At 36.5% G+C, this 24,138-nt stretch overlaps 1 protein-coding gene across 1 annotated transcript in view; it reads left to right on the plus strand.

Moving 5' to 3' along the window:
* The window catches only part of LOC131049756 (uncharacterized), a 137,321-nt gene extending 113,633 nt beyond the window's left edge, over positions 1-23,688 (plus strand). Inside the window, exons 22-23 of the mRNA XM_057983821.2 lie at positions 23,106-23,168; positions 23,256-23,688. Of these exons, the coding sequence (XP_057839804.1) occupies positions 23,106-23,168; positions 23,256-23,342 (150 nt within the window). The 3' untranslated portion in view covers positions 23,343-23,688. The remainder of the gene's footprint in view (positions 1-23,105; positions 23,169-23,255) is intronic.
* Positions 23,689-24,138: the final 450 nt, after the last annotated feature.

The following is a 24,138-nucleotide window of genomic DNA, read 5'->3' on the forward strand; positions in this document are numbered from 1 at the left end:
TATGTATTGCTTGTAAAAAATTTCAAACTATCAGCTTTTTTTTAATGAATGAAAAAGAGCCAATGTGGAAAAGAACTCCTTACAAAAGATTCTCAAAAACTGATGGTAGAAAACCAAATTCATTAATGTGGATAGTCTATTACTGAGAGAAAAACAGTGTTTTTGTTAGGACTTACAACTCTACTCTGCACTTTGATCCACAGTAGTTTGTGTAAACTCTGTGACAACCCCTTGAGTAATTTGTCGGCTGTTACCGAATCTCATCCTTATTTCGTGCTTTCAAGTAGAATATTATTGTTTTATCTTGGGTTCTCACTTCTCAGCAATGCCATGCAAAAAATAACACAGGAATTTACCAAAGGAGCAATGCATGGAACCTTGAGGAAACATTACCTCAATAAAATATGCTGAGAACTGCTCCCTAAAAGAAGATCATCTTAGCATCAAGAAAGGGAAATCTACACAAAATGAAAACAAATACCAACATGCTTCTTGCATGAAAGGGAAAACTCAGCGATCACATAGAAAACAATTGTAAACAGTAAATCTGTTTTGATGTCCCAGCATTTAATGAAGACACCGAGGTACATAACATTGTATTAGCTCAACCTAATCTGTGAAATTAATCCATCTTATTGCTCTCCTCTTGGATGTAACCTGAAAACAAAACTAGAATAATTTGCTTTTGTAATAAATGATCTAGCTACCCCTCCATAAATGGGGGGGGGCGGTGAAGTTGATTCCCAGCTCCAGAGATCTTTAGCTATCTTTAGCTACTTGGCAACCTCCTCAGATTGGGTAGCATAATTTGAATTTTGATGGTGTGTCATGTGAAAACCCACGACATTCAGGTGCTGGCTACATTTTGAGGGATTCGCTGGGACAAACTCTTCTCAAATCTTCACTCCCTCTAGTTAAAGGCACTAATAATGAAGCCAAATTTCAGGCTCTCATTCATGGTCTAAAATTGTGTCAAGCATTGTTATTGACCAACCTGGAAATTGAAGGAGATTCTTCAATTATTATCAATTTAGTCAGGCATAAAGTTACTCCTAGTTGGTGACTACAAGCCTTCCTCAACGAAGCTTTGGCCATAATAGAAGGGATTGCCAACATTAATCATGTTTATCAAGAAGCGAATAGTGCAGCTGATCTGTTGTCAAACTTAGCCGTGGATGGTTTGACCATTTTAGAGTCCGTCCCATGATGAATGAGGTGGCAAGGTGGTGCCAATTCAGCTCTTGTGCGACGATGGTACTTTATGGAAGCATGGTGTATGAAAGCCCCTGGTCACATCAACTAATGGTGAAGTGCGAGCAATCTTTACCCTTCATCTCACATTAATAACTATCTCCTTTTGCCTTGGGAAGGAATATCCTTTCCACGTGCCCAATGCCAAGCATGGACATGTTGCGAAGAGAGTCGGACTTTGAAGTGACCTTGTCTTTTTACTCGGTTTCAATCGGAAAATCAAAGCAGGTTAAGGATTTAAATCTGTACAAAGCTTGTACATCCTCCCTATGAAATTAAGTTTCTGTAATGGTTTTTATTTTTTAATACTCCCATTTTGGAGGGCACGACTTGCTTGCTTGGCTCGTGCAAAATGAGAAGGAAGTTGGCTTTAAATGTCCCTGGCCACAATGGTCTAGCCATTATAGTTTTTTCAATAGATTAATACAGATGCAAAAGCATATGGATTTCAAAGAATCGATGTTGTTCAATTAATCAAGGAGACAAAGCTCCCTTAAATAGAGTTACAAAGATGATGTTTCTAAAAGAAACAATAATTAACTAGAGGCGAAATTAGAAACAACTTAAATGACCCTTAATAACACAAAGAGAAAGATATTATTCTAATACCCTCCCTTAATGGTCATCGTTCTAACTACCAAGAGAAATAACAAAGAAGGTTGCCCCTTCTTCTCAGAACACGTTGCAACAGAAGACAAGAGCTTGCCACTAACTCTGCTACTTGAGATGAGTCTGCCACCAACCCTCCCAGAAACTGCAGAACTTCTGGAGATACCCAAAACAACACCAACTGTCCAACCTGATGTTGGAGAACTGTTCCTCCCTGTAACTAGAGACACACCAAGAATAGTTGTCACGATTTTGAGGAAAAAATCAACAAACCCTCCAAACTATTGTAGATGAGCAAGATGCCCGAAAATAGACTGCAAACAAGAGACTAGTGCAGATGTTCGCACAACTCCAGGTGCGACTAAAAACAAATTGCAGCAAAGTACAATTTTTGAGGAAAAAATCATAAACCCTCCCATGATTTTTTTTTACAGGGACAAAAAATATTTAAAAACCCAGAGACTTTTTTTAAGGGAAAAAAATATTAAAACCCATCAGAATTTTTTTCAGGTAAAAAAAAAACAAAAACCGAAACAAACATCAATGCCCATAAGCCATCTTCATGCTTTTCGAGGCACGAAAAACGAGGTATTGAGAAGATGCTAAGTGCACAAAACTTGAGGTACGAGGTTCAATGCACTGAGACAAGTCCAGGCACAAATTCCAATGCAGAAAATAGAGGCAGATACAGGTACAAACTTCAAAAAACAGATGAAGTACGGCTATAGATTTCGAGAAAATTTTACGGCTGACCCAAAAAAATCCAAAGACAACCCAAAAATCCTTGTGAAAAACCCAAAAAGAATCTGAAATCAGAATTGAAATCCGTTGACACGAAATTCAAGGCACGGAAAATGATGCACCCACAAAATTATGAAAACAACCTAGTTGAGCTCTCGAAAAACCCACCAAGAATCTACAATCAGAAAAAAAATCGACTTGATCTGAAGGGTAAAAACCCTAATTGAAAATGCAGATTTCCATCCAAAAATGGCAGAAAAAAAATTTGCAGGTGGAAAAAATCGCATCACGCACAGAGGATTAATGGCGTCATGGGACGAAGGTCTGGTTAAAAAAGAATCCGCCACAAAAAACACGAAGAACAGTAGAAAAAACCGCTTGAAAGAAAACCCTTTAGAAAAAAGAATTTGAATTTCGAATTCTGAAAAAATCACAGGCCCTAGATTTGTTTTTTCAGTGATGAAAAATTTCATTCGAAAATTTTTCGAAAAAACAAAATTTTTCTTCCTGCTTTGATACCATAATACAGATGCAAAAGCATATGGATTTCAAAGAATCGATGTTGTTCAATTAATCAAGGAGACAAAGCTCCTTTAAATAGAGTTACAAAGATGATGTTTCTAAAAGAAACAATCATTAACTAGAGGCGAAATTAGAAACAACTTAAATGACCATTAATAACACAGAGAAAGATATTATTCTAATATAGATAAAGTAAGCTCTGTGTTCAAAATGGATAACGCAATTTGTCTCATTAGTCCTCGACACCAAATGGCCTTCCTCAGCTTCATAATGGACCAGCATTTGAAAGTGGTGTTCTTAGCTTCCAATGGTTTAATGTTGAAAGCCATTAAGATAGTGCTGGGGGACAAATTCCTTGTCACAGAGGACAGTTATTGCATCAACACCTATATTTTTGTCACGGTTTGATGTGTCATTGTTGGATTTGGGTGAGTCGAAGTCTGTTATTTTGGCTTTGATGCGTGAAATGGTGCAGAAAGACTTCCTAGGGGAATTAGAGGCAGTGGTCGCAGCAGCTTGCTTGGGCGTTGGTATTCTAAGTCCCAGTGACATACCCCATTTTCTCCAATCCAGAACAGCGGTGGTTTGGTTCTTGTTCCTTGCTAATTATAATCTACAATTCTGCTGCAACAGAAAAACAGAGCGGCTGCTAGGTGCTCCTTCCTCAAGAAAATCACAGACATCGAGCCCACTCAAGATGTCGAAAGGATGAATGCATTCATCCATCTGGTGGCTGTGCACAAGAATGAAGAACAACAGCCTCCTTGGGTGGAACCCTGATCACTTATTCCTTAGTGCAAGTCTATTAGTTTTTGCGTTGGTTAAAAATTGCAAACAGTTTTTTTTATACTAGTTAATGTAATAGTCCTGTTCTGTTTATGGACAACATATTATATGCATTATGCTACTGGAGATACCCCAGAATATACATCTTTATTAAATATCAATATAATGAGCAGCTTAACTGCAGCTTACTGATTAAACAAAGTGATCTAGCTACATTAACAGTTGTCAAAGATGGACGGTTTAAACATGTAGCAAGTAGTTAGCTATGCCCTTTATGAATTAGGACTTAAACTCTCACATATTATATTAAATTGACAATTATCAACATCAATTCGACTGGCATACAACCATAACAAGATCGAGTGACAGGCATGAGAGTCCTTTGGCAGTGCTGATGCTACTAGAGTAGATGAAGACAATCTCACTATAGATCTAGGACAAGGAATTTTTAATTATAAAGTGCATGAGACAATCAAAATAAGTATTTTTTGAGATTTATTTCTTCATTGTTTTTTGCCTCCTTGTTTGTATCTATTCTTGTGAGATTTTGCCAAGATCAAGAGCTCAATGAAAAGTACAAAATAGAGAGACAAAATATTGATAGGAATAAACTGTATTCTATCAAGATGAACATATTGATCAACCGGATCATCAAAAGTTACATACAATGAATATGAGCCTGCTTATATAGGCAAGGCTATATGGATATGTGAGCACACAAACATGACATGTGGCTCAATGAGAAACAAGGATAGGTAGGAAATAGGTGTGGTAGGTAGGAGAAACAATAAAATATTCCACATGAGGTGGATCACCCACCGAAGGTGGAATTATCACTCCACAATAAGTGCATATGATAAAGTAACAACAAGCTCACGCCATAAAAGGTGGAAATTCTTCTACATACACACTCCCAATGTAGCACAAACACCCAAGTGTCTCATATGCAAACTACTATGATATGCATGTACCTAAGTAAACTTAAGTAAGGTGTAATAACATCCAACATGAATAAATAATTACACCAACACCCCCCCTTTAAGTGCAACTTAGGGGAATGCACTGAAGTCTACAACGCAACTAAGCAATGCAAGATGGGTTTTGGCTAGTAGGCCATGTTAGGTACCCATGTACAAATGCAAATGCACGCAAACCAATGCAATCTCTCATAAAGCAGGGAAAGAGAGAAAAGCCCAATAGGAAAAAAACCCTCCCCCAAAAAGAGAGATGAAAACTATATACAAAGGAATTCTCAAAGAAGTATGAAAAGGACAAAACCCCATGTGAGGAAAATGTCCCCCCCATATGAGAGAAGAAGAGAAAGAAGAGAGACTAGGTAGCCCCCCCCTCAATGTAGAATCTGCACCAATGGTAGAAGCTCGAAGATGAATGAAGAAACTGCTCCATGAGCGGCGAACAACGTTCCTCCCCTTAGGAAGAAACAAAAACAAAGGTGTATCCATGAAGACTCCCCAATCATGAAGGGAAGATGTAGGAAAAAAATTCATGATGAATGGAGTCTCTGAAAATTGCTGTCGATGCTGAAGGTTACCCCCTCCAAAGGTGGTGAATTGCTCCACACTGTTGAGAAAGGCACTCCAAGATCTAGTGGAGATGAATGTAGATCAATATCCAAAGACTCACATGTCTTCTCTAAGGATAAAGAGACCTCCTCCAATTGCTGTACAAAAGTATCCACAATCATGTCAACTTCAAAAGAATGATCATGTAGAGAATGCACAAGAGGGTTAGAGTGTTCCCTCGCAACTATCGAAGAAGGATCATCTTCATCAAAGAGAAGATGAATGTCATCAATTATGTCTCCCAAGTCTGCAATGTAGGACTCCACAAACAAACCTACAATGTCTGTCAAGTAGGCATCCCAATGAACTGAAGCTGGAAGACAAGAAATATCCTGCTGCACTGAATCACAAGAAGGCAAAACTGTCTCACTATCTGCATCATCAGGTGCAATAGGTAATGTGATATCAATAGGAGGAGATGAAATGCAAGGCTCAAGAACGGGGTCACGTGAGAGCCCCCAAGTTCAAGTACCCAAAGTTCTCAAAATCTGAATCATCAACATAGGAAGAATCAACCTCATCAATAGGACCAAAATGTGAAATGGAGTACAACCGAGATGCATGATCAACCACCCCACTCGCAATGATAGCTCTAGTCTCCAAGTCTCTAATGATAACTGAATCAGGGTGGAGTTTTCCTAGTTGCCCCATGTGTGATTTGATAGATGGAAAGAAGATTGTTTGTCACGTGGGGTACACACAACACATCATTGAAGGAGTTATCCCCAATGGCAATATCCTTTCCCAATCACATCCATGTATGTATGATTGCCCATCAAAATTTGCGGCATGGTGCAAGGCTCAAATGAAGAGAACATAGACTGTGAAGATGCCATATGATGAGAAGCTCCTGAATCTAGAAGCCATCTCCCCGAATCATGACTTGTTGTATGAAAGATCCCTGACTAGAAATCTGATCCAATCTGCTGTTTGTTTACAAATTCAAATTCTTTGACCAGCAAATTGTTTACTTTAGAATTTGATGAGGTTTTGAAATTTTGAAGTTTTGATGTTTTATGCGAGAATGATAGACATTGCTTATAGGAAAATAGATGCCAAACATAAAGAATATCAATTGAACTAAATTCAAGATTCTGATTTTTATTGCAGCTTTTAAAGAAATCAGAATAATTTACTAAATTAGAGATATTAAGCCCAATTGTCTTACCAGGAGTCCAACGCCTGCCTGGATGAGTTCCGTTTATTGACCCAAAATGCATTAACTACTGAAACGGAAGCTTTCAAAGCACTACAACAACTCCAATGAGCTTTATTTGACTAATAATGAATTACCAAAACAAAATATGAGAAGAAATAGCAAGTCAGCTAAAAATTCCAAAATGTTGCTAGGCAAGATTCCCAAGTTGTGACCTTTTTCCCCAATGATTTGCTGTTGCTGCTCAGGTCTGATATTTTCTTCCCTCAAACCTACTGTGATCTCTTATTTAAACCCCAACAATGAAATCACAAGCAATTCTAATTCTCTAAACCCTCCAATTATTTTATTTGTGTTCCACAGGCAAGAGAGGTGGTACGACACAGCTGGAGTAGTACGACCTGCATTTAATGGCATCAAAACTGATGGAAATCATAGTTTTAAGACTTTTGGACTTGCCACGGACTCGCGAGTCTAGTGGCGCCACGAGTCGACTCTCCATGGACTCACAAGGCGAGTCCTGGCGAGTCTTTCTTGTTGACTCGTGCGAGTCTTTCACTTGGACTCACGAGTCTTTTGACTAGACTCGTGCAACCCAAAAAACACAGAAAAAATCTATCTAAATCTTTTTTTTCAAGTCAGTCTCATTCCCTTCATCAAAATATATACATGAAATATAACATTTAAGTATAAGTGGCATTTCAATATGTCTTTTTCCTTTCTTATACTTCAAGTCATATTTCATGTATATATTGGCAAGATGTTTGAGAGTGGTTTCAGATCTCTAGGAATTATAATGCAAATTCTAGATTTTAGAAGATCTTTTAAATTTCCAGACAGTCAAATTTCAGTAATCAGTAGGCTCCTATTAGCATTCCCTCGCCCTCTCTATCTCACTCACTTTATCTGCCTTAAATTTTAGACCTATCTATCTCCCTATCACTCTTCCTCTATCCCCTCTCTACCACTCTCTATCTCAGTCTCTCCTTTCTCCCCCAAGATCTAGACCTATCATTATATGTAATTTTGTAAACATTTATAAACTTATGCTTCTATTATACATTTTAAAGTTTGAAACTATGAGTATGAATGATAAAATTTCAAATATTGAGTGTTTGGAGATCATATGACATGTGTAATGTTTCAATTATGGCTCTTATGTTCTCTAAATGCATTAATTTCTTTATGTTTTTTTGTAAAACTACGTTTTTTTTTTTGCCGAGTCTTTTGCGAGTCTTTCAGGAGTCCGAGTCTGAGTCCAATTTTTTGGTTTGCCGAGTCCGTGGCGAGTCTGAGTTTTAAAACTTTGATGGAAATAACCTGTAACTTGCCCAGATCTGCTGTCTTAGGTTTGCCGATGCCAATGGATGAAAGTTTTCACTGATTCTAACCCCTGTTGGTCAGATTCGAACCTTGTGTGCTACATGGGAATGTTGGGGGTGAGGGGTATCGTCCACACCTTCAGCCAATGGAGGATTTTCGCCCTCTTCAGGCTCCCGAACCTGTATTCTCTACTGCAACCCATACAAACCAAGAAGATGTCATAAAAAATGAAATAGAATCAAAAGGGTATCTCCAAAAACCCACGACTTCCTCCTTTATTCACCTTTACCCTAAACGTATCACAAAGGCATCTCCCAAAGAGTCCATTGGAATCTCTCTCTCAAACTTGGCGTCTAGCTAGGAGGGTGAATTAATCATGATAAAAGTTACCACCTTTTAAGTTATATTATTTGCCTAGGGAATCGAACCAAGGGGTGAAATTAAGTTGTGACTTAAATAAGTTACTTTTATTAATATATTCTATTTATAGAAAAAGTAACTCATAATCTTTAATAAGCTTTTATTAGCTTATAATATAAACTTTATTAAATAATTCTTCACCAGGCTCCAATAATTGACTAAGTATGGCTCCTCCTGGTGAATCCAACATCTCCTAACCCCATCATTTGTCTGCGGAGATGACTAACAGACAAATCTAGATTCTTGAGATATCACTAGAAAAATGGGGACATTACATAGTAGCACAAAGAGCTTGTCCCTTTCCTTTATCTATCCCAAAAGATTGATCCTTTACTTTATCCTTTTCCTTGGAAGAAGAAGCCGATGTAGACATTCTAGAAGGTAGGCTGATTTTGTTCTTCTCAAGAAGATGTTTCAATTCATCAATATCCTTCTTGTAACAATGTTGTTCATCATGTCCTGACTTCTTGCAATATGCACAAAAAAGATTGTCCTTAGATTTCCTCTTAGGTGAGGATGTAGAATCACTTTGTTGTGGAGAGGAGGATTGTGCTCCATCTTGTTGTGGTTTAGACTTAGGTTGCTTTTGGTTCTTGCCTTTCCCTTGATTGCTTTGATTCCCTTTATTAGCCACCAAAGCTTGTGACTTTGAAGATTTGAGAATCCCCATCTTGGTCAACTTAGATTGCTCAAGAATCAACATTTCCGTGAATGCATCAAATGAGGGAGAAGTGTATAAGGAACCTTGGGCTAACCTATTGGTGTGAAAGCTAGATACAAAGGCTGCATACTCTGATGGAAGCTTGTCCAACAAGTTGTAAACCAATTGAGCATCCTTTTTGTCAATGCCACAATCCTTTAGCTTTGCTCTTAGCTCATTTGCTTTTGTGACATAATCTTGGATTGTATCAAAATCCTTGGGATCCAATGTTGTGAGTTCACTATCAAGCTTGTAGCCCTTAATCTCATCAACTTGGCCATACAATTTGTCATAAATATCCCAAGCCTCTTTGATTGTAGTGCACTTATCAATGTGAAAAATGAGGTCATCTGATACATATTTTCTCAAACTTCCATGTGCCATAGCATTCTTAGTGAGCCATTCAATTTGAGCATTAGGATCAGCCTTAGGATTAGGTGGTGCTGTTATTGTTCCATTTACATAATGAATGAGTTTTTTTTCCATTAGTTTACTCCATGCCATAATTTTCCATGATGCATAATTATAAGGAGTTAAAGGTGGGAATTTAGGAGAACCCATAGCACCAAAATGAAAAAACACAAGATAAAGACAGTCACAATCACACAAGACACCCCCCCCCCCCCCCAACAAATAACTCAATCAAGAAACCCCCCCCCAAATGATGATTTGACACTTTATATTTAGTGCGTATACAATGGGCCACTTGCAAAACAAGGCAAGGTGGACTTCTGATTTCAATCTTACAACTGCCTCATATAGGCTATAAGAGACCCCAAACAATACTGCAAGTGATTTAAACTGAGATCCAAGCAAAATACAGGTACCAAATAGGCCAAAAATGACCAAATACTGAAAGTACAATTTCTACTCAAAATCACTGCAAACTAATGGCAGATTATGAAAGTAGACGAAAAATTATGCACTTTCAAAAGAAAAACGGCCCCTGAAAAGGAGGTCATATGACCCCAAACGAAGCCTCTAAAGCTGCAAAATTGAGGATTAGATAGGTACAGTCATCAAAAACTGCAAATTCTGAAAAATCCGTACATCAAAATCAGAAAATTAGTCCACCACTGCGAAGAGCACGAAAAATTAACCCAAATAAAAAAAAATTGCACCAAAAAAAGAGCCAAAATGAGCAATTTAAGGCCCTCCGAAGTTGGACTACGAAACTGAAAATACCATTGGAGAGGGGGTAATTTTTTTTCAAAAAATGGTGACGCAGGCTGACGTCATCATTCCCGAGCTTAAAATTGACAGTTGTCTAGCCGTCGAAAAAACTTCGCCTCCATGCGTACTTGGCAATCCGTACGGTACGGATCGTGACTTGGTGTGACACGTGGCAGGAGTGATTGTTTTACTGTACGATGACAGGTGGCAAGGTGACTAGGCTGCCAGCATGGCAGGTGAGTCAGTTGATGACAGTGTTGTTGACGTCACTGTTCAAAAATGGGGCTGGCGGTGGAAGATCGCTAGAAGGAATGTCGGGAGGAGAACCGACGGCAGAAGCAGGTGGCACCGAAGGACACGCACCAGCTAGGAGACGGAGCTGTCGATGGAGGGTGCAGCGAGGTACGACGGTGGGAGGACCGTGACAGGGGCTAGTCGGGTGGTGGCGCCGGTGGAAGCACGACTGGTGGTGGCAAGTACGACGCTTGCAAAATGTCAGGTGCAGAACAATACGGGGGCGGTCGGGGGGTGGGGTCAAGGTACCCCCCCTCAAAATTAAAAATAAATTAAACTTTTACAAATAGCCCCCAAAATAGGTCGAGTTTATACTCGATTTTTATGGAAACGGCCTCCCAGACTCAACTGTGATGTCCAAATCGCTACAGATCCGAAAATAGAAGGCTCCAAAATGACTAATCAAAGATGCCCTTTAGGCTCTGATACCATTTGAGATTTTGCCAAGATCAAGAGCTCAATGAAAAGTACAAAATAGAGAGACAAAATATTGATAGGAATAAACTGTATTCTATCAAGATGAAAATATTGATCAACTGGATCATCAAAAGTTACATACAATGAATATGAGCCTGCTTATATAGGCAAGGCTATGGATATGTGAGCACACGAACATGACATGTGACTTGATGAGAAACAAGGGTAGGTAGGAAATAGGTGTGGTAGGTAGGAGAAACAATAAAATATTCCACATGAGGTGGATCACCCACCGAAGGTCCGAAGGTGGAACTATCAGTGCACAATAAGTGGATATGATAAAGTAACAACAAGATCACACCATAAAAGGTGGAAATTCTCCTACATACACACTCCCAATGTAGCACAAACACCCAAGTGTCTCATATGCAAACTACTATGATATGCATGTACCTAAATAAACTTAAGTAAGGTGTAATAATATCCAACATGAATAAATAATTACACCAACAATTCTTTATGTATGGCATCTTCAAAACATATCATAACACCATTTATATGAGCAAAACATAATCATAAATGAAAAAAAAAATATGGAAACAAGATTATTTACATTTGGAATATCTATAACGTATGGTATCTGTAGAATGCATGGCAATACAATATGGGTAGAATATTTGAGGTCTTTAAATAGAAACTCAAAGATGAACATAACCAGTGTTTGAGTTGGGAATAGTTTTGTGATAGTCTTAAACACAACTATGAATTGTAATCTCAATAAGTGTAGTCATTTTTACAATATATAACAATTAATAATGGTCACAAAATGTGGTGCCACATCTTATTAATTGATATATGTATACTATATCCCGCCATGGGTTTTCCATTCCAAGAGCTGTGAAAATCCTAGTTGATGATGCTCATGAACTAGACCATGTGAAAAGTGGTAGCTGGTTTGATAAAAATCGATGTGACAGCTTTGGTAACTACAGAAATAGATTCAATTAAAGGTGTGGTTAAATATTGTGGTAGGAGGTGCTGCAACTTTGAAAGATGTGGATATAAGAGGCAAACCCTAGTTTTAATTGCCCCAATGGTGGAAGACTCAGCCTCTATAGATTAGTCTTTATAAATTTATAAATTACAATATTAATATTATTTTCTGCTTAATCTTTATCTTTTAATTATTGAAGGAAAACTGATAGTTGATGTGCATGTATTAACATCATTTTCACCCTCTTCTGAAAATGCCATTAGATATGTTGATATAGGCTCTAATGGTCTGGGAGAGAATAATGAGACATTTGATAACATACTTGGGTAGATTTAACATGCAATTTATAATAGAGGTCTTACTTTGGGATTATATGAACAACATATTAGGTCCACAATGATGTGGCAGTGGACACAATGAACATCCTACTTCATATGGCAACCTTTGTTCAGCGTTCCAAATGGTATGCACCAAGGACTAGAAGAGTGTTTCTTTCGAATGATGCAAAGGTGAAGACCCTTCAAAAGATGTATTCAAGTGGGTAGTCAATTTTTCTTCAAACATAGTGCTTTACTTTTGTGAAACTTCATGGTCTTACATTCAGTAAACCATAGGCATAGGTAGATAGAGTTAAATTATTCAAACCAACCCAATTGGATGGTGGACATGGCATGGCAAGGATACACTAGAGTTGAGGATATGTGCGATTCACCTCCTTTCATAGGTTACTGACTCTTCTATTACAAAGAAAAATTGGTCCACATATAGCTTCATCCACTATCAAATGGAACAAGCTTTGCTCTCAACAAGCAAAGAAGTTGCGGGACATGCATAGTGCCTTGTGACTTCAAGATCAGCATACTTCAGCTTTATAGCGGGATGTTGATCTTGAAGACACGACACAAATTGATGAGGAGTCATAGATTTGGTGAGTGTTCCATTGGATAAGGCAGCGCCTGATATTGGCATTGAATCAAATTCAAAGTCTGAGTTTGATTTACGTGAGAATGAGGTAAAAGCATAGCAATAGTAGAATTTCGATTGTCCACATTTTGTCATTTTATATTTGTAGCCTTTCAGCCTTTTATTTTGTTGCATAATGTATATGCATATTGGGAATGCAAACTCAAATTGAAATTATTAGACATCAAAACTTTGTTAATTTGTATCTTGACTCATGAATTCCCAATTTAGCTCTAATGTTTCATTATATGGTTCTATTATGTATATGATGAATGCATTATATATGAATATTAAAAAAAATTTCCTGTCTTTTAATTAACTTCCCTATAAAAGGTCTCCCGTCTCCTGCTATCCTAGAAACATGTCCCCCCATTTCTTACCATCCTCATCCCAAAAACTTTGTGTAACATAGGTTAAAACTTAAAATGTATTTTGCAAATATTTGATTTTAACTTTTAATCATATTAAAATGACTTTTTTATCTAATTTATTAAAAGAAAGGCCTATACAAATAATTATGTAGAATTAAATTATAATGTTGGTTAAAAGAACATCGTTATAATCATATTGTAGAAGTTTAAATATTGACATCAATGTTAATTTAAACAATAATTTGATGAAAAACAAGACTTCAAAAATAATTATATGTTTAATATTTATGAATTGCATTGCGAAGTCAAACAAATGGGGAATGAAATGTATCATATGGATAATGTCAATGAATTAAATGAGTGGTTTTCTGGTTATCCAAGCATTTCATGAGAAGACCTTTTTTTTTTCAATTATATTATATAATTTTGTAATGTATAATCTTACCATTTACAAATTCAATATTTTATTTTATTTAATTTATGTATTAAGATTTGCCGAAGACCAAAATTAGTCCATAGAACTGAAAGAGATATACTTCAGAGAGGATGAGATACTAAATGATATCAGATCAAGTATAGATGCCTTCATCAAGCCAACCCAAACTATGCTGCAACCAGTAGATTAAATAATGAATAAGATATGAAGACATCAAATAAACAAGACATATAACATATAACCACAATTGATGTTAAGGAGAGAGAGAGAGAGAGAGAGAGAGAGAGAGAGAGACCAGACATATACATTAATCTGTGGACTTCAACCTTAAAGAGTTGCTTTAAATTTGGAAAAGTTTTGGTACAAGTAATCACTCCTGGCAACTTATTTTCTCACGGTTTATTCATGTGCTATACCATGGTGCAAACTTCCATCCTTGAAAGTGTAGCAGAGACCAGACAGACTGCCATGCTTCCCAAAGTGCTTCAACATACGCGTGACTGTTAATGTACTAATGTTTTAAAATGTACCAAAACAACCATCTTATTTGGATCTAGGGTGCAAATTTTACACATCATTGTTATAATTGATTACAATGTTCTTTCATTCCACCACTTTAAAGATTATTTTATTTATCTTAAAAATGTCATCTTAGCCCCCTTCAAAGGGCATAGATGAATGAAATCTCAGATACGAGCTACTGATTAATATAATGTGACTCTCTGCTGACTCTTGTACCCAAATCTCCATACCCTCTAGCAGTTTCTACGCTGCAACAGGGACACACTAAGTATGTTTTCAAAAACAAATTACTTAATGAAATGGAGACAACTAGCTATCTGAACTTATGGAAATATAAGTAACTGGAATTTTCTTTAGCCTATATGGCACATGATTTCATATTGGTAGTGTTTGCCAGCAAAGTTTACATTCCTTAAAATTTACAAGGGTGACAGCAGGAACAATACCTAAACTGAATAGGTACACAAGAAGACATGAATGTTTTCAGAATTAACATGTTGACAAACCCATTCAACCTAAACATGCATTGATTTCCGGAATGCAGTTTCAACATTCATCTTGATGTGCACATTCTACCCTAAGTAGAAATAACACCCTCTGCTAAAATTACCATCTTTTTCATAAAAAAACTCTCATAAACAGTTAAAAAGTATTAGAATAATATCTTTCTCTTTGTGTTATTAATGGTCATTTAAGTTGTTTCTAATTTCGCCTCTAGTTAATGATTGTTTCTTTTAGAAACATAATCTTTGTAACTATTTAAAGGAGCTTTGTCTCCTTGATTAATTGAACAACATCGATTCTTTGAAATCCATATGCTTTTGCATCTGTATTAAAAAGTTAAAACTGTTTCTTTAATGCAAAATGAAGGAAAAACACACCATTGTACTGTCTTCTCATAGTTCCACCAAAGTACTAGGTTAAAGATGATAATATCTCCATGTAATGTAGGGAAAATGGGACTCAGTAGTCTATTATGCAAGCTAGGAATCAAACCTAATCCCATCAATTACATTGGAGAACAACCGATACACCCAACTACAAACCATTGGGAGAGCTAGGCACTATGGTTGATTGTTCTCTTTTATGTTTGATTGATTAAATAAGAAGTGATGCAAAGAACTAGGCTAAATGGTGCAAAATTGACAATAAAATGCATAAATAGACAAATTCAGATATAGAAATGAACTGAGAGGTACAGAACTGGAAAGGAGATGTAGAGAGGAGCCTGTAACAAAAATCTGAGCTAAAACTGGGTGAACACTGTAGCTAGTGCCCTACTCCAAACAGTTGTCCAGTTGCAGAGCAGGAATCCAACTGAACTCGGGAGATTCCAAACTTCCTTCTAGTCAATTTTCAGGTCAAACCACTTGGACTATGGCGCTAGGATATAGTCCACTAGTGGACTAGGATGCTAGTTGCTAGTGTCTTGCTTTTTTTTTGAACTTTGTCTCACTGGTCTTGTCTTTGTTTGTATAATGCTCCTGTACCTTTAGTCTGAACTTGAAACTTTTTTCTAGGCTTGCAAATGCACAACAGAAGGGAAAAATGGTGTTGGGCTATATAGGGGCTTGCCTCAATCAAACAACGAGTTGGAATCAACCCTACAACAATGATGATTAGGAAAGAAATAGAAATCTAAAATGAAATCTTGAATGGAAATGCATTATTGAAATGATTATACCTTTAAATTTTTAATTGATGATGCTATACTAAGTCACAGAGTTCGCCGAACTTCTGGCTTGGAGTTCGAAATTCGGCGAACCCATAAACGCTGCCAAAAAATCGTAAAAATACGCCTAAAGTTCGTCCCGTTTTTCGAAACATTTTTTTGTGGGCGCTTTTTAGGGTTTACGTCATTTTTTTTTAATAAATATTATCGCGCCGCGCGGAATAGGGTTTTTGTTTGTTTTTCCGCTCGCGTTGTGCCTGTGCGTCGCGTGTTCGTGCCTGTGCGTGCCGTGTTCGTGCCTGACCCTGCGTGTTTGTGCCTATGCGTGCCGTGTTCGCACCTGTTGTTGGCGCCTGTGTGTTTGCAGTTTGCACCCTGCGTGTGTTCGCGCCGTGATCTCCACTCGGGCGCCTGTGTGTTCGGGCTGCATGATCTCCATTCGAGCTGCGTGATCTCCATTCGGGCTGCGGGCTGCGGGATCTCCATTCGGGCCTGCGTGTTCAGGTACGCCATTGTTTCTTCCCACCTTTTTTTTATATTTTATAATAATTTATTAGATATTATTAATATTTTATATTTATATAGATTATTATTTATTTATATTTAAATGTTTTTATATTTTATATTTATATAAAGAAATTAAGATGTTTTATATTTATATTAAGATATTTTATATTTATATTAAGATTTTATATTTATATTTAAATGTTTTTATATTTTATATTTCTTAGATATTAAGATATTCTCCAATCTTTTATATAAATGTTTTTATATTTTTATGTTTTATTAGATATTAAGATAAATTTTATATTTTATAATAATATTTGTATTTTAGATAAATTTTATGTTTTCTAATTTATATTTTAAATAGATGTTTTTATATTTTATATGTTTTATATTTTATGTTTTATGTTTTACATAAAAAGATAAAACATGTTTTAGAAGATATATTCAGATTTTATAATAAAAATTGATATATTTTTGTTTTATGCTTATTGAAATATAATTTAATATTACTTTTCCTTTTTAGAGTCAAAAGTAAAAATTTCATATATTTAGTTTTGATGTTTTTTAAATAGAATGTAAATAATTTAAATACTAAATATTGTTTTTCTTTTGAAACATTACAGATTGTAACAAAATGCCTCCTAAAAAATCAGATTCTCTAGTATGGAAATATGTGACACGTGATGGTAATGAGCTCTTTTGTAAGGAATGTAAGAAACCTTTCAAAGGAAGTTTAACAAGGGCAAGAGACCACTTACTTGGAATCAGTGGGGGTAAAGGAGGAGGTGTTAGTGCATGTCCAAAAATGACTGCACAAATGAGAGCTGGTTTAGAAAGAGAACAGTCCTCTTCGATTGTAGGAATGCTCAAGACGACACAAAAAAAACAAAGAATTCAAGAGGATGTGTCCAGGTTCACATCTATCTCTTCCTCTTCCAGTTTACCCAATGCCTCTTCCAGTTTACCTAAGGCCACAGGTGCATCAGGAGAAAGTGGAACACTGAAAAGCTTTTGGAAACCGGTAGAGAAACAACAAGTGGATGATGCATTGGCTGATTTGTTTTATACAAGTGCCATTCCATTCAACGTGGCAAGAAATCCTCATTTCCGTAATGCAATTCAGAAAGTTGCAGAGTTTGGCAAAGGGTACACACCTCCAACTTCAGAGGCTTTCAGAACAACTCTTTTAGAGAGGTCAAAAGATAGAGTGACAGAAAAGTTAGCTGAGGTCAAAGCTTCTTGGAAAGTAACAGGTTGCACCATATTGAGTGATGGATGGTCAGATATATGTCAAAGGCCATTGATTAATGTTTTAGTAGCTTGCCCTGAAGGTGTTGTCTTCTTGAAAGTGATTGACACCATGAACCAGAAGAAAACTTTAGAATATATTTTTCAGATACTAGATGAAGCCATTGTTGAAGTAGGGGTGGAAAATGTGGTTCAGGTGGTTACTGATAGTGCAGCGAATTGTGTGGGTGCTGGGAAGCTGATTGTAGAGAAGTACCCACAGATATATTGGAGCCCATGTGCAGCCCATTGTCTAGATTTGCTACTTCATGACTTGGCAAAATTCCCATGGATACATGAAGCAATCCATAGAGGAAGAGTAGTGGCAAATTTCATTAGAAACCACCGTCTCACATTGAGTCTATACAGGCAACATGCATCTAGGGAGTTGTTGAGGCCTTGTGACACAAGGTTTGCTTCATTTTATATCACTTTGAAAAGAGTGATTGAAGAGAAAGCAGCTTTGAGATTGGTTGTTTGTTCCAATGAGTGGGAAAGTTCAGCACTTTCTAAAAGTGCTAAGGGGAAGAACATAGAGCAAATCATTTTGAGCAGCAACTTTTGGGAGAGTGGAGCAAAAGTTTTGAATATATGTGGACCAATTGTTGATGTTCTTCGTATGGTGGATGGTGACACTCCTTGCCTTGGCATGCTTTATGAAAGCATGGACCGTTGTAAGGAATCTATTCAGCGAGCACTAAATAATGTAGAAGCAGAGTACATGGAGATTTGGGAGACAGTTGATTCCAGATGGAAGATGATGCACACACCTTTGCATGCAGCAGCATGCTATTTGGAGCCTAAGTTATTTCATATTGATAGACAAGCTGATCCTGAAATCATGCCAGGGTTTTATGAAGCCATTAGCAGGTTTGAACAAGATAGAACAATTGCAGGTCTAATTAGAGACCAAAGTTGGAAATACAAGAGAGCAGAAGGGTTGTTTGGAATAGAAGCAGCCCGAGATGATATGACACGAGATGAGGTACCTGGCTATAGATGGTGGATGAGCTATGGAGCACAAAATCCTGAACTACAACGCTTTGCCATTCGAATATTGAGTCAGGGAGCCAGTTCATCAGCTTGTGAGAGGAACTGGAGTTGCTTTGACCACATCCATTCCAAAAAGAGGAACAAGTTGCTGTCCGGAAAGTTGCGAGATCTTGTCTACATTCGGAGCAATTTAAAATTGTTCATGAATAGATCAGCAAATGACTCCACATCTTCTTCACAACAACAAATTTCAGAAGGCATGGTAACTGGAGTTGCAGATGAGCCTGAGGATGACTTTGTGGATGATGAATTGGGCAGTGATACTGATGATGATGATGCTACAGCAGCAACTCAGCCATGTGCTCTTGACGACCTGGAGCTTTTTTGAAGCTCTATAGTCTTGAATTTTGATTATACCTTTTTGACTAAAAACATCTTCGCAGTCTTGATGACTTGTAGGCTTGTAGCTTTTTTGAAGTTCTAAAGTCTCGACGTTTGATTGTATCTTTTTGATTAAAAAAAACTTGACAATCATGATATCACATGTTTCCTATGGTTTATAACTTTATATTAAGAATTTTGCATCTTTCTATAATGATTTTGAATCTATTCTGCAATCTTAACTTTGAGTATATTGATAATTTGTTGGATATATTACTAATTTTAAAAAAAAATTATATAAGGCGAATTTGATGCCGATTTTTTTTTCCGAACTTTTTGCCCTTGCCGAACTTCATCCAAACTCCATAGCTGCCGAACTCGAACTCGAACTCGAACCTTGTGACTTAGATGCTATACACTTAGGATAAGTCCTCCATGTGTTGATGCAATAACATGATAAATCATCATAAAATCTATCATAAATTCATTATGAAAACATAATAGAAGATGCATTATTGTAGCTTGCTGCTCCTTGCACTCATATATGCTCTTGAAGAATAATAATTGTTCTTGAAATGGAATGATAGGATAATAATGAGATGATGAAATGAATTAGGGAGTGGTCTTATATAGTGTTCTCAAGGTAAATTCACTTTTTGGCCAACATAAAACTAAGTTACTGAGTTCTGTTGGGGGACCCCTCAGGTCCTTGTCTTGGTCCGGTTCCCTCTGGGTTCGGACAGGGTCTTGCCCACAGTGTGTGGGTTCAGCCCTATGAACCCAAGAAGAATCCAAAAAGGTCTGATATGTTAAATTCACTTGATGTTATGAATTGTATGGGCACCCCCTCAGGGCATTCATGCTTCAAGGTATGCCTCCCAAAGTCTCCAATATGCAACAAATAGTGAGTTACAAGTCTGCAATAAGTTTTTGAACAAACACAGCATTGAATAGACGCCTCCAAATGCAGGAATGGACAGCTATAGACCAGTAAAGTATAGGAAACACTCCGTATCAAGTAGGAAAGCAAGGAAGCCCACCCAACTAATTTCCAAATTCATTGACAACACTCTAAAAAGCCTCAACCTATACCAGCACCTTGAATGTTAGCTCCAATTCATATCAAGACTCATTGAAGGATTGAAAATATTCAGTTTGCTGCACTAAACAACCACCTACAGGTTTGCTTGTGATTTGCTGCTGAAACAACATGCCTGGAACTGTACAGCCCATCAAAACATGATTTTTTCTTGAGTTTCTCCATGCAAAACCCATTAATGCTCCACCTCTCGGTCAAGGATCCACTAGATGAAGTGAATAACATCCCCAAGAGGCAGCAACTAGGCTACAATGTTCGTACATCAACATCCATCAGTTTGGTATATACATCACGACAATCGAGTTTTGGCTATTAATATGGTCGTGTATTTTGCTATGTTATTTGACTATTAGTGTATTTTGAACTTAACTACTATTGCATATATGTATATATTTTTTATTTTTATATGTTTTTGTACTAATGAACCCCAAACCCGCGAACCTGAACCCGAGCCTAACCGGAACCGGAACCGGCATCTTAGATGTAAAATAGTCATTTTCCAACTTCGAGGATAGATCTAGAAATGCCAAGGCCAACACTTTATCCTCTTGAAATTTTAGCCAAAAAGTTTAGCCGCATAGTCCCAACAAAATAGGCCCAAATTTTAAGGGTCACGATATAATAGGGCCCTGATACCAGATTTGTAATTTATATGGAGAATGACAATATTTAAGTGGGGGAAAAGGTTCCTTGAACTTTAAAATAAGATAGGACCCAAATAAGATAAAGGGGACACTTAAAATAAGGACCCGAATAGGAAAGTGTTGATGTGTTAAAGCAAAATAGGACTCATAATCTTGAATTGAGAATTAATTCAAGGCAAGAAAAGGTCTTATATTACTTAGAGGAATGGGAAAATTAAAATAAGTGCTAAGGAGAGTGTAAAATTAGACTCATAATTAAAGGAGTACAATTTATGACACTACACTCAATTAACCAAAAGATTTATAGTAGTTTATCAATCTTTAGAATCATTCGATTTTTCAGGACATCCTACAGGGGGTGGCCCTGGTAAAGCAAAAATGGTAACCTACAATATTCGAGAGTGCAGTTATAATCTTCAAATCAGAAGGACTAATACCCCCTGTTCTTTGTGATGGGAACTGTTTCAGACAGGATGCAAACCATGGATTCCCATTGGTTCCTTCCAATGGAATCACCCAAAACCACAATACCTGGTTTTGAATGCTATCGAGAAACTTTCTTGCACCAAACCTGAAGTTTCAATTCGCTACCCCAAATTGCAAATGAATATCAGATTTATGAGAGAAAAAAAGGAACTCAGAAATAACAAAATAGCATATTAATCACAATCTCTTAAGCACATAACATTAACCCCTGCACTCATTGGCTGTTCTACCCAAAGTTATTGGGTAGTGATAATTAATCATACAAACAGTTTTTGGTCAAAAGCATCTCCAAGTTAGGACTCTATTTTGATGCACATGCATCCATTTATATTAATATTCCAAAGGGGATACTATTGCTCATTCATTTGAATATACCAAGGAGATGACATTGCTCAGAGTAGAATATTAAGGAAATAGTGTGTCACATCGTGTGGCAGTCCTTACATTGATCTGTTTGGTCCAGTCGTTAAGGTAAACCTTGTTAAGGTTTACACAAGGTAAGATTGTTGGGTTTTTACCATTCACAATGGTGGTGGGGACTACTGTAGGTGGTATCAAATAAATCTTTCACATTTGGCATTGGTGCCTAAAATTTGAACATGCATTCCCTTTTTGCCTGGCTGCGAGGGAAATTAAAATTGTGTTTGCTGGAGTCCAAGTCCAATATTGAATTTTGGTCTCTTATTTAACTATATTTGAATTTATGCTTCATTTCTGTTTTGCTACTTTGTTTGTTAACTTACCATGCTCTGATATAGTAAATAAGTGCTTTGATAACCATGAATTTCAAAATTATATTGTGCTGATTTTTGTTAGTTGATGCAAAAATTAGCTGGGTAGTTTACAAAGTTGAGCATATTTTTGAACTTCTCAGGTGGAGCAATTAACAGCTCAATTATCAAGAAAGTTAAGATATTAATCGCCTATATCTCTCAGCCAAAATACAGATTAAATATAGAATATATTTACATTTTGTAGTATAAAATGTAAATATATAATTTGACATGTGAGAATAAATGAATAGGGTCATTGATTTTTTTTTATTCGTATGCAAATTAATAGGTACATTTTATGCTTAGTGACTATTCATAACTGATCATAATTAATCAGGCTTAATCAAGTCTATAACAACATTTAGTTACATACATCTTGCCATAATTTGTACCCACAAGTTTTCTAACAGTAATGCATTCATAAATATTAAAGATATATACCATGTTTTCTGTGTACCTCCTTTCGATCCAATGACTTTTATACTTGATTTCTTGCAGTAATAGAATTGCATACTACATTTTATGGTTCGATTTGTCTATTAGTTCTGTCTATTCAATGGCTGGAATAAGCATTGATTTTTTAGGTGATAAGTGATTTTTGAATGTTCTCAAGTTCTGTTGATTCAGACTTTTGTAGTGATATCTATCAGTAAGCACACTGATTTATGTGCATCTGAATTCCTGTACAACTGCCAATAACTGTTGATGGATCTTGTGAAGTATCTGGAGTCCTTAATATGACAAACTTATTTTCTTAAAATGTGTAAAATATACCTTCCCTGTAAAATACATCATAAAATTCTGCTGACATGTAATTCTTTTTGATATTCATATTCAGTTGCTTAAAAGTAATGCCTCGCATATGAAAACACATGTTCCTGACAAGCATTTCTTGAGTTTCTTATTTATTATTATCATGCTTACTAGCAGTCCAAGGCAAATCACAACTTTGAGTTTGTCATCCTTAAAGACAAAAATGTAAATAATAGTTGCTACACACAGGTTCTATTTGATTTGTTTCGGGATGATATGCGGCTATGGAAAGCTTACAGTAGTACTCTTCGGGTATGTTTCCTTGCCTATTTTGATTAGCTCCATTGTTGTGCATACCTTGGAATTTTATTCTAACTTTCTTGTGTCTCTTAATTCCAGTCCCAACCAGATTTTGCTGAATATAAGGATTTGTTAAATTCCTTGGAGGAAGGACTTTCCTCTGTTGCCAATGAGGTGCAGGGATAAAAGCTACAGCTACTACGAATATTTTATTTCTTTTAGCTTCTGTAGCTGTCTTTCAGACTAACCGGTTTAAACTAGACAATATTGTCAGTGATCAGCACAATGGTACTTGATTGTAAATCTCCTCCACCTGTGATGAAATGATTAATATTTCTTTCCCGGTTAGCTGCTAGTTTTGTATCATAATCAGGTCATTCCTTTTACGGATGCAAAATGTCAAATCATGATTGAGGACATAATCCAAATGTAAAATCTTCATTGCTATTGAAATGAATCATACAACACTGTAAGTGCGAATACTGCAGTAATTGCAAAACTATAGGTTAGAGTTATGTCATTTTTTCAGTTACTATGCTTGCATCATATTGTTGACATTGATTCATTACCTAAAACTTCCATCCGACCATCTTGGAAGCCTGGAGACATCCTATTTTCTATTGATGTACTGTCTAAGACTTTTCTGACCGATATATATGAGAGTAATAAATGCCACTCAGCCAAAGTTAGAGCAATATAAAAATTTCCAGAACATTCAATTAACAGTCTCAAAAACAATTCAAAAGTGGATAAAATAGTAAAGGCACATGTTAAAATAAATATCTTCATCTCCTTGGATTCAAAACACAATTTTTCATAATCTGAATATATTTGCAAATTCATTAGCACTGAATTATATCTCTCATTGGCCAACAACATTGGTCATTTTGAAAATATCTTCTCACAAATTATTGATTGTCATTTTTTGAAAGCATAATATGTTGGTCAAACATTTCTAAACTAGTCATAGAATGATTTAGAG

Source organism: Cryptomeria japonica, chromosome 2 (genome assembly GCF_030272615.1).
Source record: "Cryptomeria japonica chromosome 2, Sugi_1.0, whole genome shotgun sequence".
Lineage (NCBI taxonomy): Eukaryota > Viridiplantae > Streptophyta > Pinopsida > Cupressales > Cupressaceae > Cryptomeria > Cryptomeria japonica.